This window comes from Mixophyes fleayi, chromosome 3 (assembly GCF_038048845.1).
Source record: "Mixophyes fleayi isolate aMixFle1 chromosome 3, aMixFle1.hap1, whole genome shotgun sequence".
In the NCBI taxonomy this organism is placed as follows: Eukaryota; Metazoa; Chordata; class Amphibia; order Anura; family Limnodynastidae; genus Mixophyes; species Mixophyes fleayi.
Window position 1 is genome coordinate 98650860 of NC_134404.1, and position 22976 is coordinate 98673835.

Sequence of the window (22976 nt, forward strand, 5' to 3'; positions counted from 1 at the left end):
AACTCTTTATCTCCGATGCCGTAATTAGACTCAGAAGGGGAAAATCTCCTAGAGAAGAACCCGCAGGGTATTAGTCTCCCAGAAATAGTTTCTTGCGATAAGACTGCCCCGACACCAACCGAGGAAGCATCAACTTCGACTAGAAATGGTTTGTTCTGATCAGGTTGAGCAATCACTGAAGCAGAAGAAAAGGCTTTCTTGAGGAGTTCTAAGGCGGTAATAGCTTCCGGAGACCAAACTTGAGGATTCGCTGTTTTTCTGGTCAGATGGGTAATGGGTGCAATGATGGAAGAAAAGTGAGGTATGAACTGTCGATAGTAGTTGGCGAATCCAACGAATCTCTGAATTGCCTTTAGTCCCAACGGTCTGGGCCATTCGAGGATAGCAGATAATTTCACAGGATCCATCTGCAGACCGACTCCAGATACAATGTAACCCAGGAAGGGGATCTGTGATACCTCAAAAACACACTTCTCGAGTTTGCAGTATAACTTATTTGTTCTTAACCGGGAAAGAACCTCTCCTACATGAGCACGATGGGTGGCCAAATCTGGAGAGAAGATTAAGATGTCGTCAAGATAGGCTACTACAGAAACGTAGAGAAGGTCTTGAAAAATCTCGTTAATAAAAGACTGAAACACAGCAGGGGCGTTGCACAATCCAAAGGGCATCACAAGATATTCAAAGTGACCCTCTTTAGTGCAAAAGGCAGTCTTCCACTCGTCACCAGAGCGTATACGAATGAGGTTATATGCTCCTCTCAGATCCAGTTTAGTAAAGATCTTAGATCCAGAGATCCTATCAAACGGATCCGAGATGAGTGGCAACGGGTATCTGTTTTTAACAGTGATGGCATTCAATCGTCGGTAATCGATGCAAGGCCGTAAAGTCCCGTCTTTCTTTTTAACAAAGAAGAATCCCACCCCTGCGGGAGAGGTAGACTTCCTGATAAATCCACGCTGGAGATTTTCAGATATATAGGTGGACATGGCAGCATTCTCGGGAAGAGATAATGGATAAATTCTGCCCTTGGGAAGCGGTTTATCAGGAAAAAGTTCAATGGAGCAATCCCAGGCCCGGTGAGGGCCTCGGCTGCAGTTTTGCAGAACACATCTCGGTAGGAGTTATATGAAGATGGTAATTCAGTCTGAGGAGATGTCCGTCGACAAGGAAGAGTGGAGTGGCCAGGTTTTAGACCAGACAAGCAGGACTTGAAACATTGTGGGCCCCAAGAGGTAACCATAGCACGATTCCAATCAAATTAGGGTGAGTGAAGTTTGAGCCAAGGTAATCCTAGAATGACAGTGTTGACAGAACGAGGAAGAACCAAAAACTCGATAAGTTCAGAATGTAGCACCCCTACCGTCAGCCGAATAGGAGAACAGATGTGGGAAACCGACCCGTTGGAGATCCGATTCCCATCCACTGCGGTGAGAAATAACGGCTGAGGCAATTTTAGTGTATTTAATTGGAGTTGCAATGCCAGAGTGGCAGATATAAAATTTCCGGCAGAGCCGGAATCCACAAAGGCTAGGGTCTCAAAGGGGCCGACAGCTGAATCCAAGGAGATGGGCATGAGGCAATCTGTGCTAGCAGTAGTGTAGGGAGTAGTAACTCCAACTCCTAAGTCGGCCTCCCTGCCACCGACTAGGAGGGGGCGTTTCCCGGTCTTTTAGTGCAAGAGGATATGGTATGATCAGGATCCCCGCAATATAAGCACAGATTCTGTTTGAAACGTCGCTGACGTTCTTCAGCAGAAAGCCGAGATCGGCCAATTTGCATCGGTTCCTCCTGAAGTATCGGATTTTGGAACATGGGGGCTAGGCGAGTAGAGACCCGTCTGGAGGCGGAACGTTCCTGTGTACGTTCTCGAAAGCGTAGATCAATGCGGTTGCATAGGGTGATTAATGAATCCAGATCGGTAGGAAGCTCCCGAGACGTTAACTCGTCCTTAACTCGATCTGACAGACCTTGCCAGAATGCCGCTACTAAGGCTTCGTTGTTCCAACTGAGTTCAGAGGACAAGGTGCGGAACTGGATGGCGTACTGTCCGACTGTCATGGATCCTTGGCGGAGGTTAAGGAGGCTGGAGGCAGCTGAGGATATGCGACCTGGCTCATCGAAGACCTTACGGAAGGTCTCAATAAAGGTAGAAGCGTTAGAAAGCAGTGCGTCATTTCGCTCCCACAAGGGGGAAGCCCAGGCGAGTGCCTGTCCGGATAATAGAGAAATGATGAAAGCCACTTTGATGCGTTCTGAGGGGAACGATGCTGGATTACACTCGAAGTGAATAAGACACTGGTTCAGGAATCCCCTGCATCTCTTAGGCTCTCCGTCAAACTTCTCCGGCGGGGAAAGTCTCAAAACAGCAGTATGCCACGGCAGGAGAGGAGGAGGTTGCTGCAGCCGCAGAGGTAGTCACGGGAACATTCTGAGCTGCGGTCATAGAGGTCTGGAGGGTCTCGAGACGTGAGGCGACTCCTTGAATACAATGAAGCAACTGTGCTTGCTCAGCCTCTTGTTTCTCAACTCTATACGCCAAATGGAGTAGTAGGTCACGTGCTGAAGGTTCATTAGACGACTCGGTCGACATGGCCAGAGCAAACTGTCACAGAGGTGACTTTAGTACCTGCAAGTATTGGCTCAGCTACACTAGGAGGCGCGGAGTCTAACACACCGCCGGTATTCACCAGGGACCCCCGCAAGGGAGTTTGGACTTCGCGGCGAGCGACGTGCAAGTCGCGGCCCTCCCAGGTAGCTACTTGCGAGGTAAGGGCAAATCCGTAGACGTACAGGCCGAGTCAGAACCAAGCGGGCAGATAAGGTACCAAATCAGGAAGCAGAGGATAGTCAGCAGGCCGAGCTCAAAGCGAAGTAACAAGTCAGGACACAGGGAGAATCCAAAGGCGAGGTCAGGAAGCCGGGTCGGTAACAGGAATCAATAGATAGATACAATAAGGTATAGCTGGAACGCTGGAGGCTAGATAACTAGTTGCTCTGGCATCCTAGTGATGTCAGAGCAGGATATATATAGGAAGTCCTTCACACTCATTGGTGGGCAGTGATTCGGCGGTCAGACAGCTGGCCGCCGACAGGAAGCTTCAGCAGCGCGTCCCGTTGTCATGGCGACGGGCGCGCATGCGCACACCGCCGCCGGAAGATGCGTTTCCGTTGCCTAGCAACGGGACGCTCAGAGAGAGTCAGACGTCCGTCCCTGCTTAGCGTGGAGGCGCGGGGACGGCGTCTGACACCGATTGAGCATGCATTTCACTTGATGAAGAGAAAACTGAAGGGAAAATGCCCCAAGAACAAGCAGGAACTGAAGACATTTGCAGTAGAGGCCTGGCAGAGCGTCACCAGGGATGAAACCCAGCGTCTGGTGATGTCTCTGCCTTCCAGGCTTCAGGCTGTAATTGACTGCAAAGGATTTGGAACAAAGTATTAAAAAGTGGAAGTTTGAAGTAGGATTGTTTAGTTTGTCCCATTACTTTTGGTCCCTTAAAAAGTGGGAGGCACATATAGAAACCATTGTAATTCCTACACTGTTCACCTGATTTGGATGTAAATTCCCTCAAATTAAAGTTGAAAGTCTGCAGTTAAAGCACATCTTGTTAGTTTCATTTCAAATCCATTGTGGTGGTGTATGGAGCCCAAAATATGAGAATTGTGTCGATGTCCCAATATTTATGGACTTGACTGTAGCTACTCAGACCTTCAGTAAATCTGCTTTAAACACAGAAATCCGGTACTTCATTTCTCCACTATTATAAGAGAAACAGCAGTTTGACATATGGTAACTCTGAATCTGCAGTAAGCACAGCTTGTACTGTATTACATGAGGAACCTGTACATTAACACTCACTACCTCCTACAAAAAGGTTTCCCCAGGCCCTAATGTTTTTCCAAATATATACACACACAACACAAATAAATAAATAAAAAAAAAATAATAAAATATATATATATATATGCACACACAAGTATATATTTATATATATATTATATATAATTATGCACACAACAAAATACTGCTGTACACAAATATACGAAATTATGTGTCAATGTGTAATGGTGTAAATGTAGCATAAATTCAGGGAATGCTCTATTGCAGGTCCGCAAACTGCTTGAAAGTCACAGTTTACCTGTGATCTAATCTCTATCAAATTGGTCCTCAGAGATGTGCGCTTAATTGATAGGAGAGGAAAAACACATCATATGCTGAATAGGAGGAGGATGTGGATAAAATTAAATGTAATCAATAAACTATGACAAACATAAGAACATAAACAACAAAAACATGCAGTATTTACACAGAAGATATATTGTCTAGTAAAAGATATACAAAATGTGCACATAAATTATACAGATACTTTGGTACAGAATATTTACTAGGAAACACTTTGTACTATTTTCCCAGTCAGGTTATCCCACAATATAAACTTACCTAGTATTTGAAAAGTTAAAAACTGCTTGGGTATGTATATCTAGAGCTTACTTATCAAAAATTACAAAGAGTTGAACATTGCTTTAAAGGTGTAGTGTTTTAAAAACATCATAACATGCAATATGTTTATTATACATCATTGTTACCTTTCTGATGAAAATGGTTGTATATATTAAAACACTTTTCTTTCCCCAATGCACGCTAGATTAGAAATACCTTGCATTGGATCAAGCCTTGTGTTGCAAAACAGTGCCACCTAGTGCTTGGTGTTTATAACTGTCTTTTGGCTCCTTTCAAATAGTATGTTATGTTATGTTTTCAATCACCATGCAATAACACATGATTACACTTTTGATCTTTTCCTCTTCAAAATTAATTTATGTTGTAGCAAGGTTTGTAATGAGAATATTTTTTTTATTAATACATACCCCTTGATAATACTGAGATAATCTACTGTTAAAATTGCTGTTATAAACTGTAATGCTAATAATTACCATCTGTTGTACTTATTTATAAAAAAAAAACTCTATATAAGCAAGGTCACAATTTGTCGGGTGTCTTTAAACAATGACTGCTAGCATGCTGTGACTTTATACTGGGAGCTGGTGGTTGTACAGAATATTCAGTTAATAGTTTGTTGAAAACGCTGAATAATTGTAAGACATATGGGGCTAGATTTACTAAGCTGCGGGTTTGAAAAAGTGGGGATGTTGCCTATAGCAACCAATCACATTCTAGCTTTCATTTATTTAGTACCTTCTACAAAATGACAGAATGTGATTGGTTGCTATAGGCAACATCCCCACTTTTTCAAACTTGCAGCTTAGTAAATCTAGCCCATGGTCTCTGTGTTATGGGTTGGGTTAAATAGCGTACCTAAAATTGTTTCAAATTTTTCTTATATGTTGTACAGATTATTATAGTAACTTGCCTTCAATGTCTTTCAAAGATCTCTGCAAATCTCCATTAAATATATTTTACTCATTCTATATAGCAGTGTGATTAATGAGTATTAGTGCTTTTTGTTATATAGTTATCTGGAAGCATATGGTCCCATCATTTCAATAGACAACAAATATTGTTAGTTTTTCTTATGTATAAGGCAACTTTTATTTTAGTAGTCTTTTAAGCTATACCTCCTGGGAAAAGTATTTAGCTTCAGCACTCCTAATCTCAAAAATATACTTCCGCCATTACCCATAAATTTATTCTCTTTTGAATGAGGCTTATTTGTAAGATTTTATTTTAAGAGAATCCATACACAGTCAGACCGTGGTAGGTTTTAATGGTACATAGCTAACTGCATACAGCAACACAAAATAAAGCATTAAAAACCTAATATATAAGGTGTATACTGTTATATATTTAAAAAAACAAACACTTATAGGAAACAAGACCGGAAGTCAATTTATAGCTATACATCCGGCCCAATAGACACATTAAAAAGCAAGGAGGGGCAGGGCATGTGAACCCAAACTAGTAGTTATTCCTCCAACAGAGAGACATTTGTGTACAATGCTTTGGAGTCTGTGGGGCATTTGTTTGTGTCTGTATTTATTTTGAACCTGAGATGAAGGGTATTTTTTTTTTTTTTCTAAATAATGTTGTGTCCCAATTAGAACATTAGGAATATTGGAAGACATGAAATAATGGATTCTACAAAGTAAAAAAGATGAAGAACAGACGGGAAAATTAGCTTAACGTAAGAAATTAATGCCAAAAGACTGCTTTGAATATTTAGCAAATGAGAGATCAGATTTCCGTACAAGACATCAGCTATTATTGGATTGTCTTTTCATTTTCATTTTTTCAGCAAGGACTTTTACAAAATGAGCATTGATTTCTGCAGCTTCCTAGCTTTCTCGATCCATTATTTTTGATTTTGCTATGAAATATATATATCCTTTCTACTGACATCTGACAAACATCATATGGAAGTCATTTTATCTCCCAATAATGTTTGTCAAAAAGTATCAGACATTAATGGATTTCACTTCCTCGCAGTCCATTCCAAGCATGTTAATGTCATCGACATAACTCTTAGAAACATTTAGCCATATATTTATTTATTTACTTCCTTGTTCCCACCCCTGTGTAATTTCATTCTGCCTGTCACTTCCGATCTGTTTGGCCAGGATAAGTGCTGCATACAAATATGGCTAATGGTTAATGATGTATTATATGTATGCAGACAAATTAGACCCAAGAATCGCCCTCAACATTTTGACAAATTGATTTTTATATTTGCAAAAAAGTCATTTGAAGACTAGCTCTGATCTCTTTTTATTTTATCCATTCGTGGATTTTTAAAGGGCTAGTAAATTTAAAATAGCAGTTGAATAAACATGGTGCTTCTAAAGCTATCAAAAACGTATGTGTAGCAGATTTTGTACCCGCCCGGGCTACTCGGATAACTGGGTCGGTGGGAGAAGTTATTGTAGCATGTGTTCGGTAGTAGATTTTCTCAGTAGCCTTTCACACAAAGACATCTGTGTGTATGAAAACATATATTTCCGTCATATATAGGGAGAGCTTCTGCGTGTGCCAGATTATCCAGATCAGTCTTTCCACACTGTATGTAAAGTTTAACGTGGATTTGTAATACACATAGGGGCATATTCAATTGTTCCGAATCCCCGCGGCGTTAAAACTATTACCGTTATAACGGTAATAGAAAGCTGGATTTCAGCAGCTGCGAGCTGAAATCCAGCGAGAAAACTACCGTAATAACGGTATTTACGCGTACTATTACCGTAATAACGGTTACCGTAATAACGGTAATAGTGCGCGGAGCATGAGATTTTTGGCGTTTCCGCCAACAATTGAATATGCCCCATAGTGTGTAATGGGTTCTGTAACTGTTTTTCTGTATCTTGCACCAGTAAGAAAAAACAATATTATTGTGTAAGCCAGTAGGAAATTTGAGTTAGTGGAGGTGACCTGTAAAAGTGATACATTCACAACGCATAAGATAACATTTACAAATACTGATCAGATTTTGTAAATAATTTTTAGTGCTTACTCGTTTTCAGTACTGGGATTTGGGCAGAAGTGTGTCCCTACTAGAAAGTTGGTGTTTGTTCTTGTTCTCTTTCTGTGGGTTGTAAGTGTAAGTGACTACATTATACCTGTTTGTCTAACAGGGTTTGAGATTGTTTCCTATTTGCTACAGTTACATCTTTTTCTCTGTATCACCCACCTTTTATTACATTTTATGTACACATTGCACTGTCTGATATGTTATCTACTGTATAAAAGCCTAGTGGCGTGTGTCTGTGTGTGGATAAAAAAAAAAAACCAAGCCGCAGCGCCACCTGCTGGGTGAAGTTATACACTGACCTACTAAATTCTTAGTGTGTGTGGGAAAAAAACTCAGAAAGGGCTGAAATTTGTTATACTAAGATGTTTTTAATTTGTTAATTTAATTTTTTAATTGTTAAAAGTGTTTATAAAGATTTTAAAAAAATATATATATATTTCTTGAAGGAGAAGTGACAGTTGGGAGTGGTTGGTGGTTGCCGGGGGTGACAGTGGGGAGTGGTTGGTGGTTGCCGGGGGTGACAGAGCGAGAGGAGTGTGATACTCAGGACCGCTGAGAGAGATCCCTGTGTCTGGATAGACATTTGGATAGCTGTGGCGATAAAGATGAAGGATGAGGTGGTGACATGTGGACAAAACCACGTTAAAAAAGGGCGCTTGCGTTGGGAAGTAACGCTCTTCCCCTGAGGAGGCCTGGCCTATGGCCCAAATGCATGACAAGAACCTTTTTAAGACCTTAAGTAGCTTGATTTGACTAGAATGCATGAGTGTCATGCATGGGTTAACTTGTTTTATATATATATATATATATATATATATATATATATATATATATATATATATATATATATAGCCTGTGATCATTACTCTTCCATTTCATTATACAATTTGGCTGGAGGTTTCATAGTTTGCCATGTAATGATTTATCCTCTTCATTTAGCCACTAAAAGGTGTTCCTTTTACTGACTTTGCGCACATTGATATTTATCAGTTTTCTGTTTTAAACAAATGGGAATCATATCTGTAGAACAAAGATTAATGTACATATTGTCAGTGCAGTTACTTCACTATTGTTGTTTCAGTGTGACTTACATATTTTACCATCTCTTGGGAAGAGGTATTTTGACTGATAGGAAATACTTTTACTGCAGCCGTTTTCAGGTTAAAACTCCACTGTGGACAATCCCACTGATATAGTTACTATATGTACAATAACACTGTGGCAATGTAGCACCATTTTAAACTACAGATGCTTGTGATAAAGCTGTTTATTTTTATTATCACAGTTTACTACAAATTCATCATTAACAATGACATAAAATAATTACACAATTGTTCTTTTTTTTTTTTGTATGTGTGCAGGAACGTAAATGTGATGATACCATGACATGTTATAATTCTATCTTCACATAATAACATTCCAATGGTAGACGGTGACTTTGTTTGCAGAACACTGGCAGCCTAGACTGGTCTTCTATTGTCCCTTCTGCTCCCTTCTAAAGAAATATCTGATTAAATAATTCTCTCTGCAATATAGGAGAGTTTTGTATAATTATTAGAAAAAGGTCTTATCTGAAAAGACAATAAGAACAATGAAGAGGCTTTAAATGATCTGTTTAGCTGCTATTTGTAGCAGGCCGTGTGGAAGAATGTACAAGAGCCTTTCTGTACAAATGTTTACATCCATCTCTTTCTTTATAGCTCAATTAGGTAAATCATATGGTATAGCTTTAGAAAGAATATGGTTACTGTGTCTTTAATTGTGATATGACCGTTGTGTATAGTTGGACATTAAAAACAAGTGATAAAAAGTTGTAAATAATTGTTAGATTTCAGTTAAATAAATGAACCAAATAAGTTGTATAAACTGTTGTTGACCACTTAGTGCAATAACACTATGGCAATTTTAGATTTGTTTTCTGTTTCAGACCAATTGTTGCTAGTAGACCAAGTGAAACGTGTCAAAGAAATTGAAGCTATCGAAAGTGACTCTTTTATACCACAAATGTTCCGATCTAGCCGGGACACAAAAACAGTAAGTTTTTACCGTATTTTTATATATTCGAAATTGTTCCATATGTCTGAAGTGATATTCCTGCTGTATTTTCTGGAAATAGACTTTATATCAAGTATATCTTAAACATTTACAGGAGTTGACACATCTGAAGGTATTGGTGGTCTGTGCTAGAGTAGAACTGTTTTCACTACATTTCTAAAATGCTGTGGCTGTACAATAAAGGGCAATTGAAGGCTGTAGTTCAGTTGTTACAGTTGTATGACACTGTATCTCTAAATCCCAATCGTGCAACTATTGTTATCAAAGCCTATGTAACCTGTGTTAATGAGAGTGTTTGTTTATGCTACCAGTGTTACTGAGATTGTTTACAGTTAAAACTAATATATAAAAACAGTATTGACATTTTAAATTAGTGTTCTTGAGCAATGTGTTGAGATGAAGAATGGGAAAGAGTATAATTAGAAAAGAAGATAAAGGTGGTGACCGGTCGTACGAGATTTGAGACAGTTGAGTGGAAAGAAGGGGGAGGACATGTAAGAGGTGAGTAAGAGGAACAATGAGGAGAGTTTAGCTATAAAGTTTATGAAATGAGAGTATTGGGGCAGACTAAGAAGATAGCAATCGAGCATAAGGAGGATAAGCTATAGAGACCTCAGACCTAAATTAAGGATGATACTCCGTGTGTTGTGAATACTTCATCTGTGAGAGATAAGTGTATCAACTCACTGTCCAGTTTGTATATAATTGAACTACAATTGTTTCCCTTTTTTCTAAAACAAAACAAAAAAGTTAAAAGTTAAATTACCTAGTAATACCTATAATCTCTCTCACAGGTAGATCATCAGTTATATATGAAACATTAAATTTTATAATTTGACAACATCTTCCAATTTTAAAGATGTTTAAATTGTGGTTTATACATTCCTTAGAGATGGTTTCAACAAAAGACTATCTAACGTGGAAACAATATTTAAAGTGGAAACCCTCTTCATTTACTGTAGTTTTTTTATTAATTCAAGACATATTGGTCAGCGTGATTAAATTATAAAAACTGCACAAGGATATTCAATACACTGATTATACTGGGCACCTCAGTGCTGCAACAACTACATACTTCAATTGTCAATACGTGCACCTAAGGCCATACAAGGGTGATAGATAGATAGGTAGATAGATAGATAGATAGATATATATATATATATATATATATATATATATATATATATACATATACACATATATATATACATATACACATATATATAATGTGTTATGCACACATATGAACTGTGTAAATATATTGTGAGAATATACAGTTGTATACAGTTGTATGACACTTTATAGTATAGGAACAGTGATTTCATACAATTCATTACAGTAATGGTGTTTATAAAGAAGAATTATTGGTAGCGTAACAATCAAATTTGTCCTGTATAAGTTTAGGTTTACCTAGTTATTAATGAGTGACTTAGAGAGTAATATTATATGGTCCAGAAGATTAGTTAAATTATATAAATTACATGTTGATTTCTGTGTACATTGAATGTATTGATTTCTGGGATGTGCTCTATGATATTCACCATTGTTATTGTGTAATCAATACTTTCCATTGTTATAATCAAAAATATAATATAACATATTTTTGGTTGTCTGCGTGAATCTATCTGGTTAAATATTACCAGGGAATTATAGGGAGGGGTCTGCTGAATCACCGCTGGTTCTTATGTCACAAGTATTTACCCTGATTTGGTATAGATTCAGCACTCAATAATACCTAGTAAAGTGGTGTTACACCTATTTACCTGATATAGTCTCCTCCATATTCACTGGTTTTGTCTTTTAGGCTTTTTCAATTAATCAAGGATTCCCTTGACAAAGTAGTCTGCATACTACACTAGATAGCTTTTATTATTTACTGGGTTTGTTTTCAGTTCAACACCCCACTTTTTTTTTTCTCTTTCTGACTTGGGTTAAATAGGAAATGCAGTTGTGATAAGAGACATTTGTACATATATGGACTTTGTTCAGTACTGAGGCATAGCATTTATTGAAGAAATGTATTTGAAACTTGTAACCAATTAAACACAAGTCTGCTTGTACAATAGAGATACTGATAAAGTTCACAAATATATGCAGGGCCGCCTATAACTAAGGCCCCTCCTGAGAATTTGTGAGCCTGGCTCACCTCTCCTTGCGAGCCAGTTTGATAAATGTTATCTTAACATCTAATTAATAAAATTAAGTTAAAATCAATAATTCTATTATGTTTTGGGATTGGTAAAGCAACAACTGGTAGATTACAACGTACCCCCCTTTATCAAAAGTTATGTAATAAGTAAATAATATATAAGTTCTTGCAGTGATAGCCAACAACTGCCCGAGATCACAGGCCCCACAACTGTGGGGGGGGCCTTGTGTTTGTGTTAAGGGTTCAGGAGATTATTTCATTTGTAGATATTTGAGATACATTTGTGATTGTTGGGTCAGGTATATGGGTTTTCTACTTCAAGTAGTATTGTGTCCAACTTGTTCCTTCTCTGTAATACGGATTTAGTGGGATCTCCACCCATGGGAACCCCACGTCCACCCATGGGAACCCCACTCTCCATTGTATATAGCAGGGTCCTCACATGTATCTGGAAACTGTGCTGCTCACGTTCCTCTCCGGCGCAGGAGAAATCTCAGCACCAATGTCTGTGAATGTAAGTTGGCTGCTGATAGGAGGAGTTTATTATAGGGAAGGTGGTGCTTGGGCAGATACTATTTATAGTAGGAAACCTCTTCAATTTCCTACACACAGCGGACTTGCTTCCAGTATTCCCATTGAAGGACACTGCAGCCAGTTTTAGAAACCTTTTGCAAAACATGGCTGATACCAGAGAACATTAACTCACACACTGCCCCTTAGCACATTTCAAATGGTAAACTAGACAAAGTCTGGAGATGGTTGAGGATAACCCCACAGTTCAACATGAAAACAGAATCACCCAGAGAGTCACTATAAAACACACATTTTGAATGGCCCTTCTGCAGAGTAAAACAATTGTGCTTTGTTGAAACATTAGAGTTTAGCAATGTGAAGATAGAACTTGTAAACTAACTTGACCATTTGGTGGCGCTGTCCTAACCACACTCTCTATGGCACCATCCCATCCATTCAAATTAACAGCTCTATGGACAATACAATATTCTGTGCAGAATAATTGATACTGATTTCATGCAGTGAACATTGTATAACAATATGTGAAAGAAACTATATATATATATATATATATATATATATATATATATATATACCCCAATTTGGAACTATCAATTCACTATTGTCCTTTTTGCCTCTGAGGATGTAGATTGGAGTAAATACATCTTTATTGAAGGAGTAGTTGACTTGTGAAAAGGAGATCCAGCTGGCAATACAGAGTACAGAATAAAAAGCAACCTATACTTTTTAAACATAATGAGGAACAAGCTATGCGACCCATGAGCATTAAATTCAGCGCTGTAGCGGTTAAACATATTTATTATATCTATCTGCAAAGTGCGAGAACGGAACTATATTCTCTGCAACCTATCATCTCCAAAGTAATTGACAAAGGGGTGGAGGGCTGAACGCAGGCTGAAATGAGTTTGTCAATTCTCTCGCCTGCCGTACATGACTGCAGAGGGGCAGTTTATGAGCAGAGCCTTTCTTGCCCAACATACTTCATTGAGAATCATGTACTATGACAGCCCTGAAGGTCACAGCAGAATTTATTTAGCACACACTGCTCGACGAGATCTTTATTCACATTTCTGCCCTGTGAAAATGAGCAGCGACCATTTTAAACTGATTTATGGATATAATTCATGCTCGACCTGGTTGTATTTCAAGACATTTAATATGCTTTACATGGTGTATATTTAAGTACCACAGCTTAATAATGTTGTGTATTTATTTATTTCAATCTGCTAGAATCGTATGTCTCTTCACGCCCTGGAAGCTCTGATGCATTTTATAAGAGTTTAGTGAAGTATCTCCATAGAGAAAACAAGGCACAGTCCCTGCAGTGGTTGGATCCAATACTGGACACTTAGTGCCTGTCAGTTTATTAATGGGACATGAACTTGAAAAATGGTTTATTTTGAAAATAAGAAATGTGTGAGAGATCTGGTCTGACCCAGTAAAAATAAATAAAACCAGAATTATTTCAACAGATGATTAATTGATGATGTTATATAGTTAGCTAATGTGTGGCTCTCTAGCTGATGTCATATTACACAACCCACAATGCCTTGCTGGCTATCATGTAACATGATGCAGAGCACAATGTTGGACTTGCCCCCACCATGTCCTGGCACTGCCACATGCATGCAGCCACCTCTGCACATTGAGTTTTATTTTGGTGGAAGCCCCATTACTTCAGGTGTCCATGGGGAGCGATGGTCACTATAGACATATGGAGTGGGTTAATCATTTTTAAAAATACATTTCCAAATAAATGACAATATGTTTAATGCAGAACAGACAAAGGGTTTACAAATGTATCCCACCACTGTTTCACTTATTTGTGTTTTAGTTCTTCAAATATGGATTAATCATTTCAGGCAATACATATGTATATGCAAATTCCTTTAAATCAAACAGATGAGAAATATAGGTTTGACTTAAAAAGTCAGTTAAATCAACCCCTTAGCCTTCCGTACTCAGATGATCCAAAAAGAAAAAAATCAATAGAATTGTAGAGCATTTCATTGGGTCACTGCTCTTACTATAGAGGACACCTTGGTAATCATTTACTACATGACTTGGTGCAACTTGGGCACCAATTTAGACAGGCTATCTAAAATGTAAATCTAATATGTTTAAGAATAGAACACTTTTGGTTGTGCTGGATGTCCATCTTTAGGCCACATACCAATTGGTGCTAACCTTATTATAATACAATGCATGAAACAAATCTAGAAATGGAAACCATTGTTTAAAAGAACCCTGAATCCATTGCAATGTTAGTCGCAATGCATTAGCATTGAGGCAGTGTTGCATCTATATTGCAGTCAGGAAGGATAGATTCTACAGGGGTGCTAGAAAGTGTGTGAACACTTTTAGAATTTTCTGAATTCTGCATAAATCTAACATTAAATGTGTTCCGATCTTCATCGAAGTCCTAAAAATAGATAAGCAGAGCTCAGTCAATCAAATAGCACACACAAGGATATACCTTTTCATTCATTTATTTATTGATTAAAATGATCCAACATTTTTTTGTTGGAAAAAGTATACTTTCAGCAACTGGGATGACCACCTTGAGCAGCAATGACGTCAATCAAACGTTTACGGTAATTGTTGATCAGTCGCGCACCTGGCCATTCCTCTTTGCAGTTTGGTGTTTTTTTGCGTGAACACCACATTTCATTCGGGTCCTGCTACAACATTTCAATTAGATTAAGATCTGGGCTTTGATTAGACCACTCCAAAACACGAAATTTCTTCTGTAAGCACACTGATACAGCCTATATAAAGAAGGTGTTTTATTCATAGCATTTTTTTTGGATGATGTCAAGAATTTGTTCAGTACATTTTTGTGAAGTAGTAATAAACTTATATGATGCTGAATGAATCAGTCCTATGTAATCTAACAGCAATTAAATATATTTTAAATGAATGTTTTAATAGAGAAAAGATGCCAAACTTGGAATGGGTTTTTTTTTTTTACTGACCATCTTATTGCAATGTACGATTATTGTTTATGATTGTTTAACACAAATATATTTCAATATAGATCTAATAAATAAATGGACAGTTATAGCCAGCTAAAAATACAGGTGTTTGGTGTAGGTGAATATTTAATCAAAAACTGTACCAAAAGATACCCCACCATTCCGAAAAACAGCCATATATAAATATTGTTTGGGTAGATTCAAAAGTTATTTCTGCCTAAATCTGTGCAGGAATGTGAAAAATGGTGTGGTACCCTGAGGCGCAAAATTAGCACATGCATCTGACAGAGTGTTAGATTACTTTAATGCCTGCTGAAGCTTTTACATTTTTTGTGCAAAACTTTACAGAACTTAAAAATTCAGGAGATAGGTGGATATTTCAGGAGATAGGTGGATATTTCAGGAGATAGGTGGATATTTCAGGAGATAGGTGGATATTTCAGGAGATAGGTGGATATTTCAGGAGATAGGTGGATATTTCAGGAGATAGGTGGATATTTCAGGAGATAGGTGGATATTTCAGGAGATAGGTGGATATTTCAGGAGATAGGTGGATATTTGCTTCTGACGAGGAAGTGGTTGTCATGTGAAGAGACTGCTCGTGGCAGCCAAGAAGTATTGCACCAGCCCTGATTATAAATGATTGTAGAGTTAATAAAGTGACCTGCCCGTCTCCAGATACGTATATTATATATGGGCATACCATTTAGTACTGGCCACCTCATGAGAAATTATTCATTTTGGTGGAATAACTGTATCTCTCACATAAATGTATTTGGACAACATCATCCTCAAGACTGATGTGTTATTAGACAAATAGTCTATAATGGGCCGACCCTGCTATAGATTTGCCGTTCATGTTCTGGTACCCATTATGATCCATATTTAGGCTGCGTTCCCACACATAATGCAGGTTTGTAGAAGAGATGTTCACTGTTAATTAGAAAATCCATACACTTATGCAAATGAGGCCCCCTTTCTTCATTTCATCATTAAGCTGTCATTAATAAGGATAAGACACTTCTAGTAATATTCCTTGCTCTCATGTCATGGCTGATACGGCTGCTGTGATTACTGTCTTGTAATGGGACATCCAGCTTCAGTAGTGTCATTATAACTGCTTAGTGTCACAGGGTCAAAGCAGACATGTTGTAGCTAATATAATTATTTAGCCAAGTTGTACTTTATTAAGGACATTGCAGTGTTTGTAGAACATACATGTGTGCAGCCACTTGTTTATAAACCGTATTACTACTGATCCTGGGATGGTTAAGGAGAGTCCTACATCTTGTAACCATGATGATGTTTTCAGTCAGCAGAGAGCAGCGAGACAAAGCACGAGGCTGCTATATTAGGGACTGGGACCTCCGATTTGTTTGGTGATGAGAAGGAAGCAGATATTGCTACTATCCCGACTGCTATCAAATACCTGGACGATAACTCCATTGCACACCCAAATGTAAGTTGAATTACTAAGTGATATGTTATTCATATATAATTGCATATAAATGCCACGGAGTGTAGCACTATTCTGTTATAGTTTATGGATAATATTTCAATATATGTCACTAGCACTAATATGCCAACTTGTACTATGGTAGTGGCATGTAGTTATAGAACAGCTGGAGAGCCAGAGGTTGCCTGTCTCAGTTGTACAGTTATAAGTGTAACCCTATTCATACTACTAGTTTTATTTGGTCATATTATATACTCTTTAATGGTTTTCAGACAAAAACAAGTCTTTAGAGATATTTATTTAGAAGGATTCACTCTATGCATGGGAATAAACTTAATTTGTATAACATATTATTGGAAAGAATGCAGCACAAAATGAGCAATGGAGATGTATTAACTATAGTACTTTGTGTCATAAGTTGAACCTACTGCCCAGCCTGCACTAGTGATAGTGCCTTACGTAGCACAAACGTTCACTGGACCATTGTTAGATTCTTCTCCACTGTAACTACTGATCCTCTGAGAATTGCTATGCTTGTTGAGCGGTGTTGCTACTGTTAGAAAAAACAAGGGAGTTGCTTCCTTGTCTGACAGTCGCACGTCAGGATTGGTAGTGAAACTGATCAAAAAAGCGACCAGCAGCTGCAAAAGACAAGTAGCTGTGGCAGGTATGTCCCCAACCTTATTTGGTCACTGGCTGGCAGGTGATGTCAGATACATGCACAATATGATCCAGGATAATTCCTTCCCCCACTTTGCAGATATTCAGTCGAAATGTAACATTCCCAATGAATGTTTTCCAATAACTACAACTCAGACCATTTCATAGCAAACACAAATTGCATCTTTTCACTAGAACACTAACTACTGTTGTATCACTATGTCTCAGACAAGCATGGGCTAGTCTCCTTTATTTACTCAGAGGTGTGTCCCCCAGCTCAATCTGCGTAAGGATTAAAGAAAATATGTATAATTTACTGTATAGGTGGTGGTATGTTTCCAGAGCCGGATTTAGACCTCATAGGGCCCTAGGCAGGATACTGTTTTTGGGCCCCCTCCCTGAAACAATCCATAGCACTATATTTTTGCAGCCTACCATATACCCCTATAGTTACGTAGAAGTGAAAGCATGTGCCGCCGCATGCCTACCATATACCCCTATAGTTACGTAGAAGTGAAAGCATGTGCCGCCAAAGGAGGTGAGAGCGTGGCTTACATCTTTGGGGGCGTACCTAACATGTGAAAAGAGCAAGACCACCCTGCTGCAGAAAAAGGCACCCCTAAATAATTACCAAGCAGTCCCGTTTTTTTAAGTAGTTGGGTCAAAACAACTTAATAAATATTGAAGTCAGGGCAGCAATACTTAGTTAAGTTGTTTGCAAAAATAACACGCATAAATCCAAGTATGTGCTCTTGTCACTTTTGTCCCTCTATCATCACACTGTGCCCTTCATTGTCACTTTTGCCCCTTCACAATATCACATGTGCCCTTTCACCATCACCTCTGTGCCCATCACCATCACCACCTCTGTGCCAATCACCATCACCACCTCTGTGCCCATCACCACCTCTGTGCCCTTCACCATCACCACTTCTGTGCCAATCACCATCACCACCTCTGTGACTCTTCACATCACCACCTCTGTGCCCTTCACCATCACCACTTCTGTGCCTCTTCACCATCACCACCTCTGTGCCTCTTCACCATCACCACCTCTGTGCCCATCACCAATTCTGTGCCCCTTCACCATCACCGCCTCTGTGCCCTTCACCATCACACCTCTGTGCCAATCACTATCACCAATTCTGTGCCCCTTCACCATCACCACCTCTGTGCCCCTTCACCATCACCAATTCTGTGCCCCTTCACCATCACTACCTCTGTGCCCTTCACCATCACCACCTCTGTGCCAATCACTATCACCAATTCTGTGCCCCTTCACCATCACCACCTCTGTGCCAATCACCATCACCACTTCTGTGCCAATCACCACCTCTGTGCCCATCACCACCTCTGTGCCCATCACCACTTCTGTGCCCCTTCACCATCACCACCTCTGTCCCTCCATTGTTTTACTTACCTTTCTATTGCCTTTCTTCTCCGGCGCGCTGCTCCTCCTCGGTCAGTCCAGATTTTAAAAAAAAACAAAAAAAAAACGTGATCACTCGTCGGGTCCCGGCAGCCTCTCCTCCTCTCTCTATCACTTAGATACTGAGAGGAGAAGAGGCTGCCGGGACCCGATTCGCGGCACCCGACCCCCCCCCCCTCCCCCAACTCGCGGCACCCCCCCCCCCCTATTGCGGGGGAGTCGGGGGAGGGGCCAAAATATTTTTTTTATTTTTTAAAAATTGCTCCTGTGCCCCCGAGAGCCGCTAGGCCCTAGGCAGGTGCCTAGGTTGCCTAGCGGTAAATCCGGCCCTGTATGTTTCAAGTAGGGATGAGCGCACTCGGATTTCTGAAATCCGAGCCCACCCGAACGTTGCCGGATCCGAGACAGATTCGGGTATTCCCGCCAATTGCAAAACTGAAACCGAGGTTCTGAGTCATAATCCCGCTGTCGGATCTCGCGATACTCGGATCCTATAAATTCCCCGCTAGTCGCCGCCATCTTCACTCCGGCATTGATCAGGGTAGAGGGAGGGTGTGTTAGGTGGTCCTCTGTACCTACTATATCTCGTGCTGTTCAGTTCTGTGCTGTGCTCTGTGTTCTGCTCAGTCCAGTGGTGCTGTGTCCTGTGCTCTGTCTTTCTAAGGGCATTGTTATTTCCTCATTATTCCCAAATTATAAAAAGTTGCAAAAAAAGTTATAAAAAAAATTACAAAAAAAGTAATTATAAAAAAAAAAAAATATCCCAAAACAATCCTGCAGTATAAGTCCATTGGTACTGCTATATTACAAAGTTCACTGATTCAGCAGTATAAGTCTAGTGGTACTGCTATATTACAAAGTTCACTGATTTTGCAGTATAAGTCCAGTGGTACTGCTATATTACAAAGTTCACTCATTCTGCAGTATAAGTCCATTGGTACTGCAATATTACAAAGTTCACTCATTCTGCAGTATAAGTCCATTGGTACTGCAATATTACAAAGTTCACTCATTCTGCAGTATAAGTCCAGTGGTACTGCAATATTACAAAGTTCACTCATTCTGCAGTATAAGTCCATTGGTACTGCAATATTACAAAGTTCACTCATCCTGCAGTATAAGTCCAGTGGTACTGCAATATTACAAAGTTCACTCATTCTGCAGTAGAAGTCCATTGGTACTGCAATATTACAAAGTTCACTCATTCTGCAGTAGAAGTCCATTGGTACTGCTATATTACAAAGTTCACTGATTCAGCAGTATAAGTCCAGTGGTACTGCTATATTACAAAGTTCACTGATTCTGCAGTATAAGTCCAGTGGTACTGCAATATTACAAAGTTCACTCATTCTGCAGTATAAGTCCATTGTTGTTACTGCCATATTACAAAGTTCACTGATTCAGCAGTATAATTCCAGTGGTACTGCTATATTACAAAGTTCACTGATTGAGCAGTATAAGTCCAGTGGTACTCTCCTGTGCCGCATATGATTTTTAAAGGCTTTGCCGAGTGTGTGTGGCTTAGGGGTACGCTCTCTTGTGCTACATATAATGGAAAACAAAAATTTGGAGGATAAAGTAGGGAAAGATCAAGACCCACTTCCTCCATGCTGCAGAGGATGTAGGAGCAGGCAGCTGTGCAGTGGAATTCAGACCATTTGAAGGCGGAGGTATTGTGGCCCCGGTACCAAATTGTGTACCGGGACCACTGCACTATGCAGTCCAGAAAGCTACCTCGGTGAAACGTTTTGGACTAAAAACAATATTGTGAGGTGTGAGGTGTTCAGAATAGACTGGGAATTAGTGGAAATGATTGTTATTGAATGTTATTGAGGTTAATAATAGCGTAGGAGTGAAAATAAACCAAAAAACTTGTTTTTAACACTTTTTATGTTTTTTTTCAAAATAAATCCGAATCCAAAACCTTAAATCCGAACCAAAACCTTTCGTCAGGTGTTTTGCAAAACAAATCCGAACCCAAAACCTCAAGCAAATCCGAATCCATAACACGAGACACCAAAAGTGGCCGGTGCACATCCCTAGTTTCAAGGAGGAATAATAAGATTTATCCAGATACTTCTGATAGATACTGGATGGACTGGCTTTCAGAGGGCTCTTTCCTTCATATTTGATGGGCATGCCCAAAGCTCTGAGGCCTCTGGCTTGATATTAAAAACATAATATCTGCTATTCTCCAAGTTCATATTCCTATGGCTCCTACGTTCTTCTTCTTCCTTCGCAGATGCCATCTGTAACTCACCATTAAAACATACTTATAAAACATGTAATCTCTGCCAATCCCCCTTTAATCCATTAGCAATAGAATTTGGCATTCTCATCCTTTGGCATATATGACTAGTATAATTAAAAAATCATTTGAAAAAGTTTGCGGTCTGTGGTCATCATTCTTTAACTTTAGTTTCTCATTCGCTTCATCTCTCATCTCTTCTGGAAAATTCCTTACTTTACCTGTCGCTCCCCTAATTTTGCTACGGAGTTCCCTCCCCTCGCCTTTCCCCTCCCCTCGCCTTTCCCCTGCCCTCCCCATAATCAAAATTTGTTAGTTGAAGATGGCTCCTTTTTTGTTTACATTTCAATTTATTAGTCTTTTAAGCTTTTAACAAGTTTCTGTATTCTCTTTGTTTTATAAAGTTACATTGTTATTGTCCGTTTGTAACTTGCTGCCCTTGCAAACCTAGCTTAACATTAAATAGAAGGGGAAAGCTATGAGCTAACAAGTTTATGAAGTGAGCACAAGTTAAACTGCATCTTAAATCTTTACAGCAGAGATGACTTTTAATATAAGGTTTCCAAGTTTTAAGTAAACTGTAGTATTTTCTAAGATTACACAATCTTATTGTCTAATTTTCTTGGACATATTTAACTTTATAACTATATGTATTTTATTTTAAAATTAAAGACTATGTATGCGATACAGCTATATCTTAGTATGTCTATGACATGGGTGTATTTATTACACATACCCTTTATCTTCCAGGCGCGTTTCTATGCTTTTCAGTCATAGAAGTATATCTATATTATCAGGCAGAGTTATTTATTTTTGAAGCTCTGAAATACAACATTTGTATTGTGCTCACAACGTAATAGGGTGACAAATCTGTGGCATTTCCCTAAACATGCACTTGAAATACCTCTATATACACAATTGTGAACACTTTCTATATCCCCCCTCAACAGCTGTACATCGAGAAGGCCGAGGCTGAGGAGAAATGGTTTAGAAGGTTAACGTCTCTCCGACAAGAAAGGCTGATGGGCAGCCCTGTGGCCTGACCAACCTGACATGACTTCATCAACGTTGGACCCTTTGTTTTACTTTTTCTGTTATGTCAATTAAAATGTTTTTATGAAATGTGCCAAATTGCAGACTGTTGTTTTTCATCAAATACCGGAAACACTATTGTCACACTTTAAGGATGACTTTAGTAGATGTGTATGTGTAGATGATAATTCACATAATCTCAGACCTGGGAATACTAGAATGGCATATTGTTATTTACTAAACACAGGTGAAGAAGGAAATAGTAACCTTTGGAATTGTGCTTATACATGAGTACATGCTCTGCAGCTAGCTGGGTTACTTCTATGTTTAACCTTACAGTACTTGTGTATCCATGACCATAAACATATGCACCTACTTCTCGCTGTTTAACACTTTATTTTATTAACCCTTTGATCACACCTTGCTCATTCTCTCACAGTGCTGTGACAATGTTGCAATTTAAAACCAGCAATATTGCTTTAACTTGAGAGAATAGTTCTGGTTTAGGTGTCCTCTGCATTACTGGAGGTTTTATAGTATGATATACATCCAAGTACTAATTACTTGGTCTTACGATAGATCTTTAATGCTGCCTTATAAGCCCTGCTCTCTAAATTATGGAAATTATAGTGGTAAGAGCTGAATATATGAAGAGCAATGTGTTGTGTAGGGTTGTTTAAGAGTTCTTATCTGTGGTCGAACGGGAAATTTAGAAGTGGCGGCATGGAAAATATACCCACCAGTGCTTTAGGTAATTTTTTAAGTGTAAATTAACTTTAGCCCTAAGTTTAGATGCTTTTTAATATTATTGATTAAAATACTTAGAAGGATGCAAAGCTATCTACTCTGAGTCCCCCACCTCTCCTATGTCTGTATAATATACACAAACACACACATAATGGGACACATAAACACACACATGGGCAGCAGTCATCTGGCTCTATCACTAGAGCA

The 22976-nt window shown here is 39.0% G+C and overlaps 1 protein-coding gene across 3 annotated transcripts in view; it reads left to right on the top strand.

Moving 5' to 3' along the window:
* The window catches only part of RSRC1 (arginine and serine rich coiled-coil 1), a 242632-nt gene extending 220519 nt beyond the window's left edge, over positions 1 to 22113 (top strand). For all 3 annotated transcript variants that reach the window (XM_075202054.1, XM_075202052.1, XM_075202053.1), the window contains 3 exons: positions 9412 to 9518; positions 16510 to 16656; positions 21941 to 22113. In XM_075202054.1, the coding sequence (XP_075058155.1) occupies positions 9412 to 9518; positions 16510 to 16656; positions 21941 to 22033 (347 nt within the window). In that variant the 3' untranslated portion in view covers positions 22034 to 22113. The remainder of the gene's footprint in view (positions 1 to 9411; positions 9519 to 16509; positions 16657 to 21940) is intronic.
* Positions 22114 to 22976: the final 863 nt, after the last annotated feature.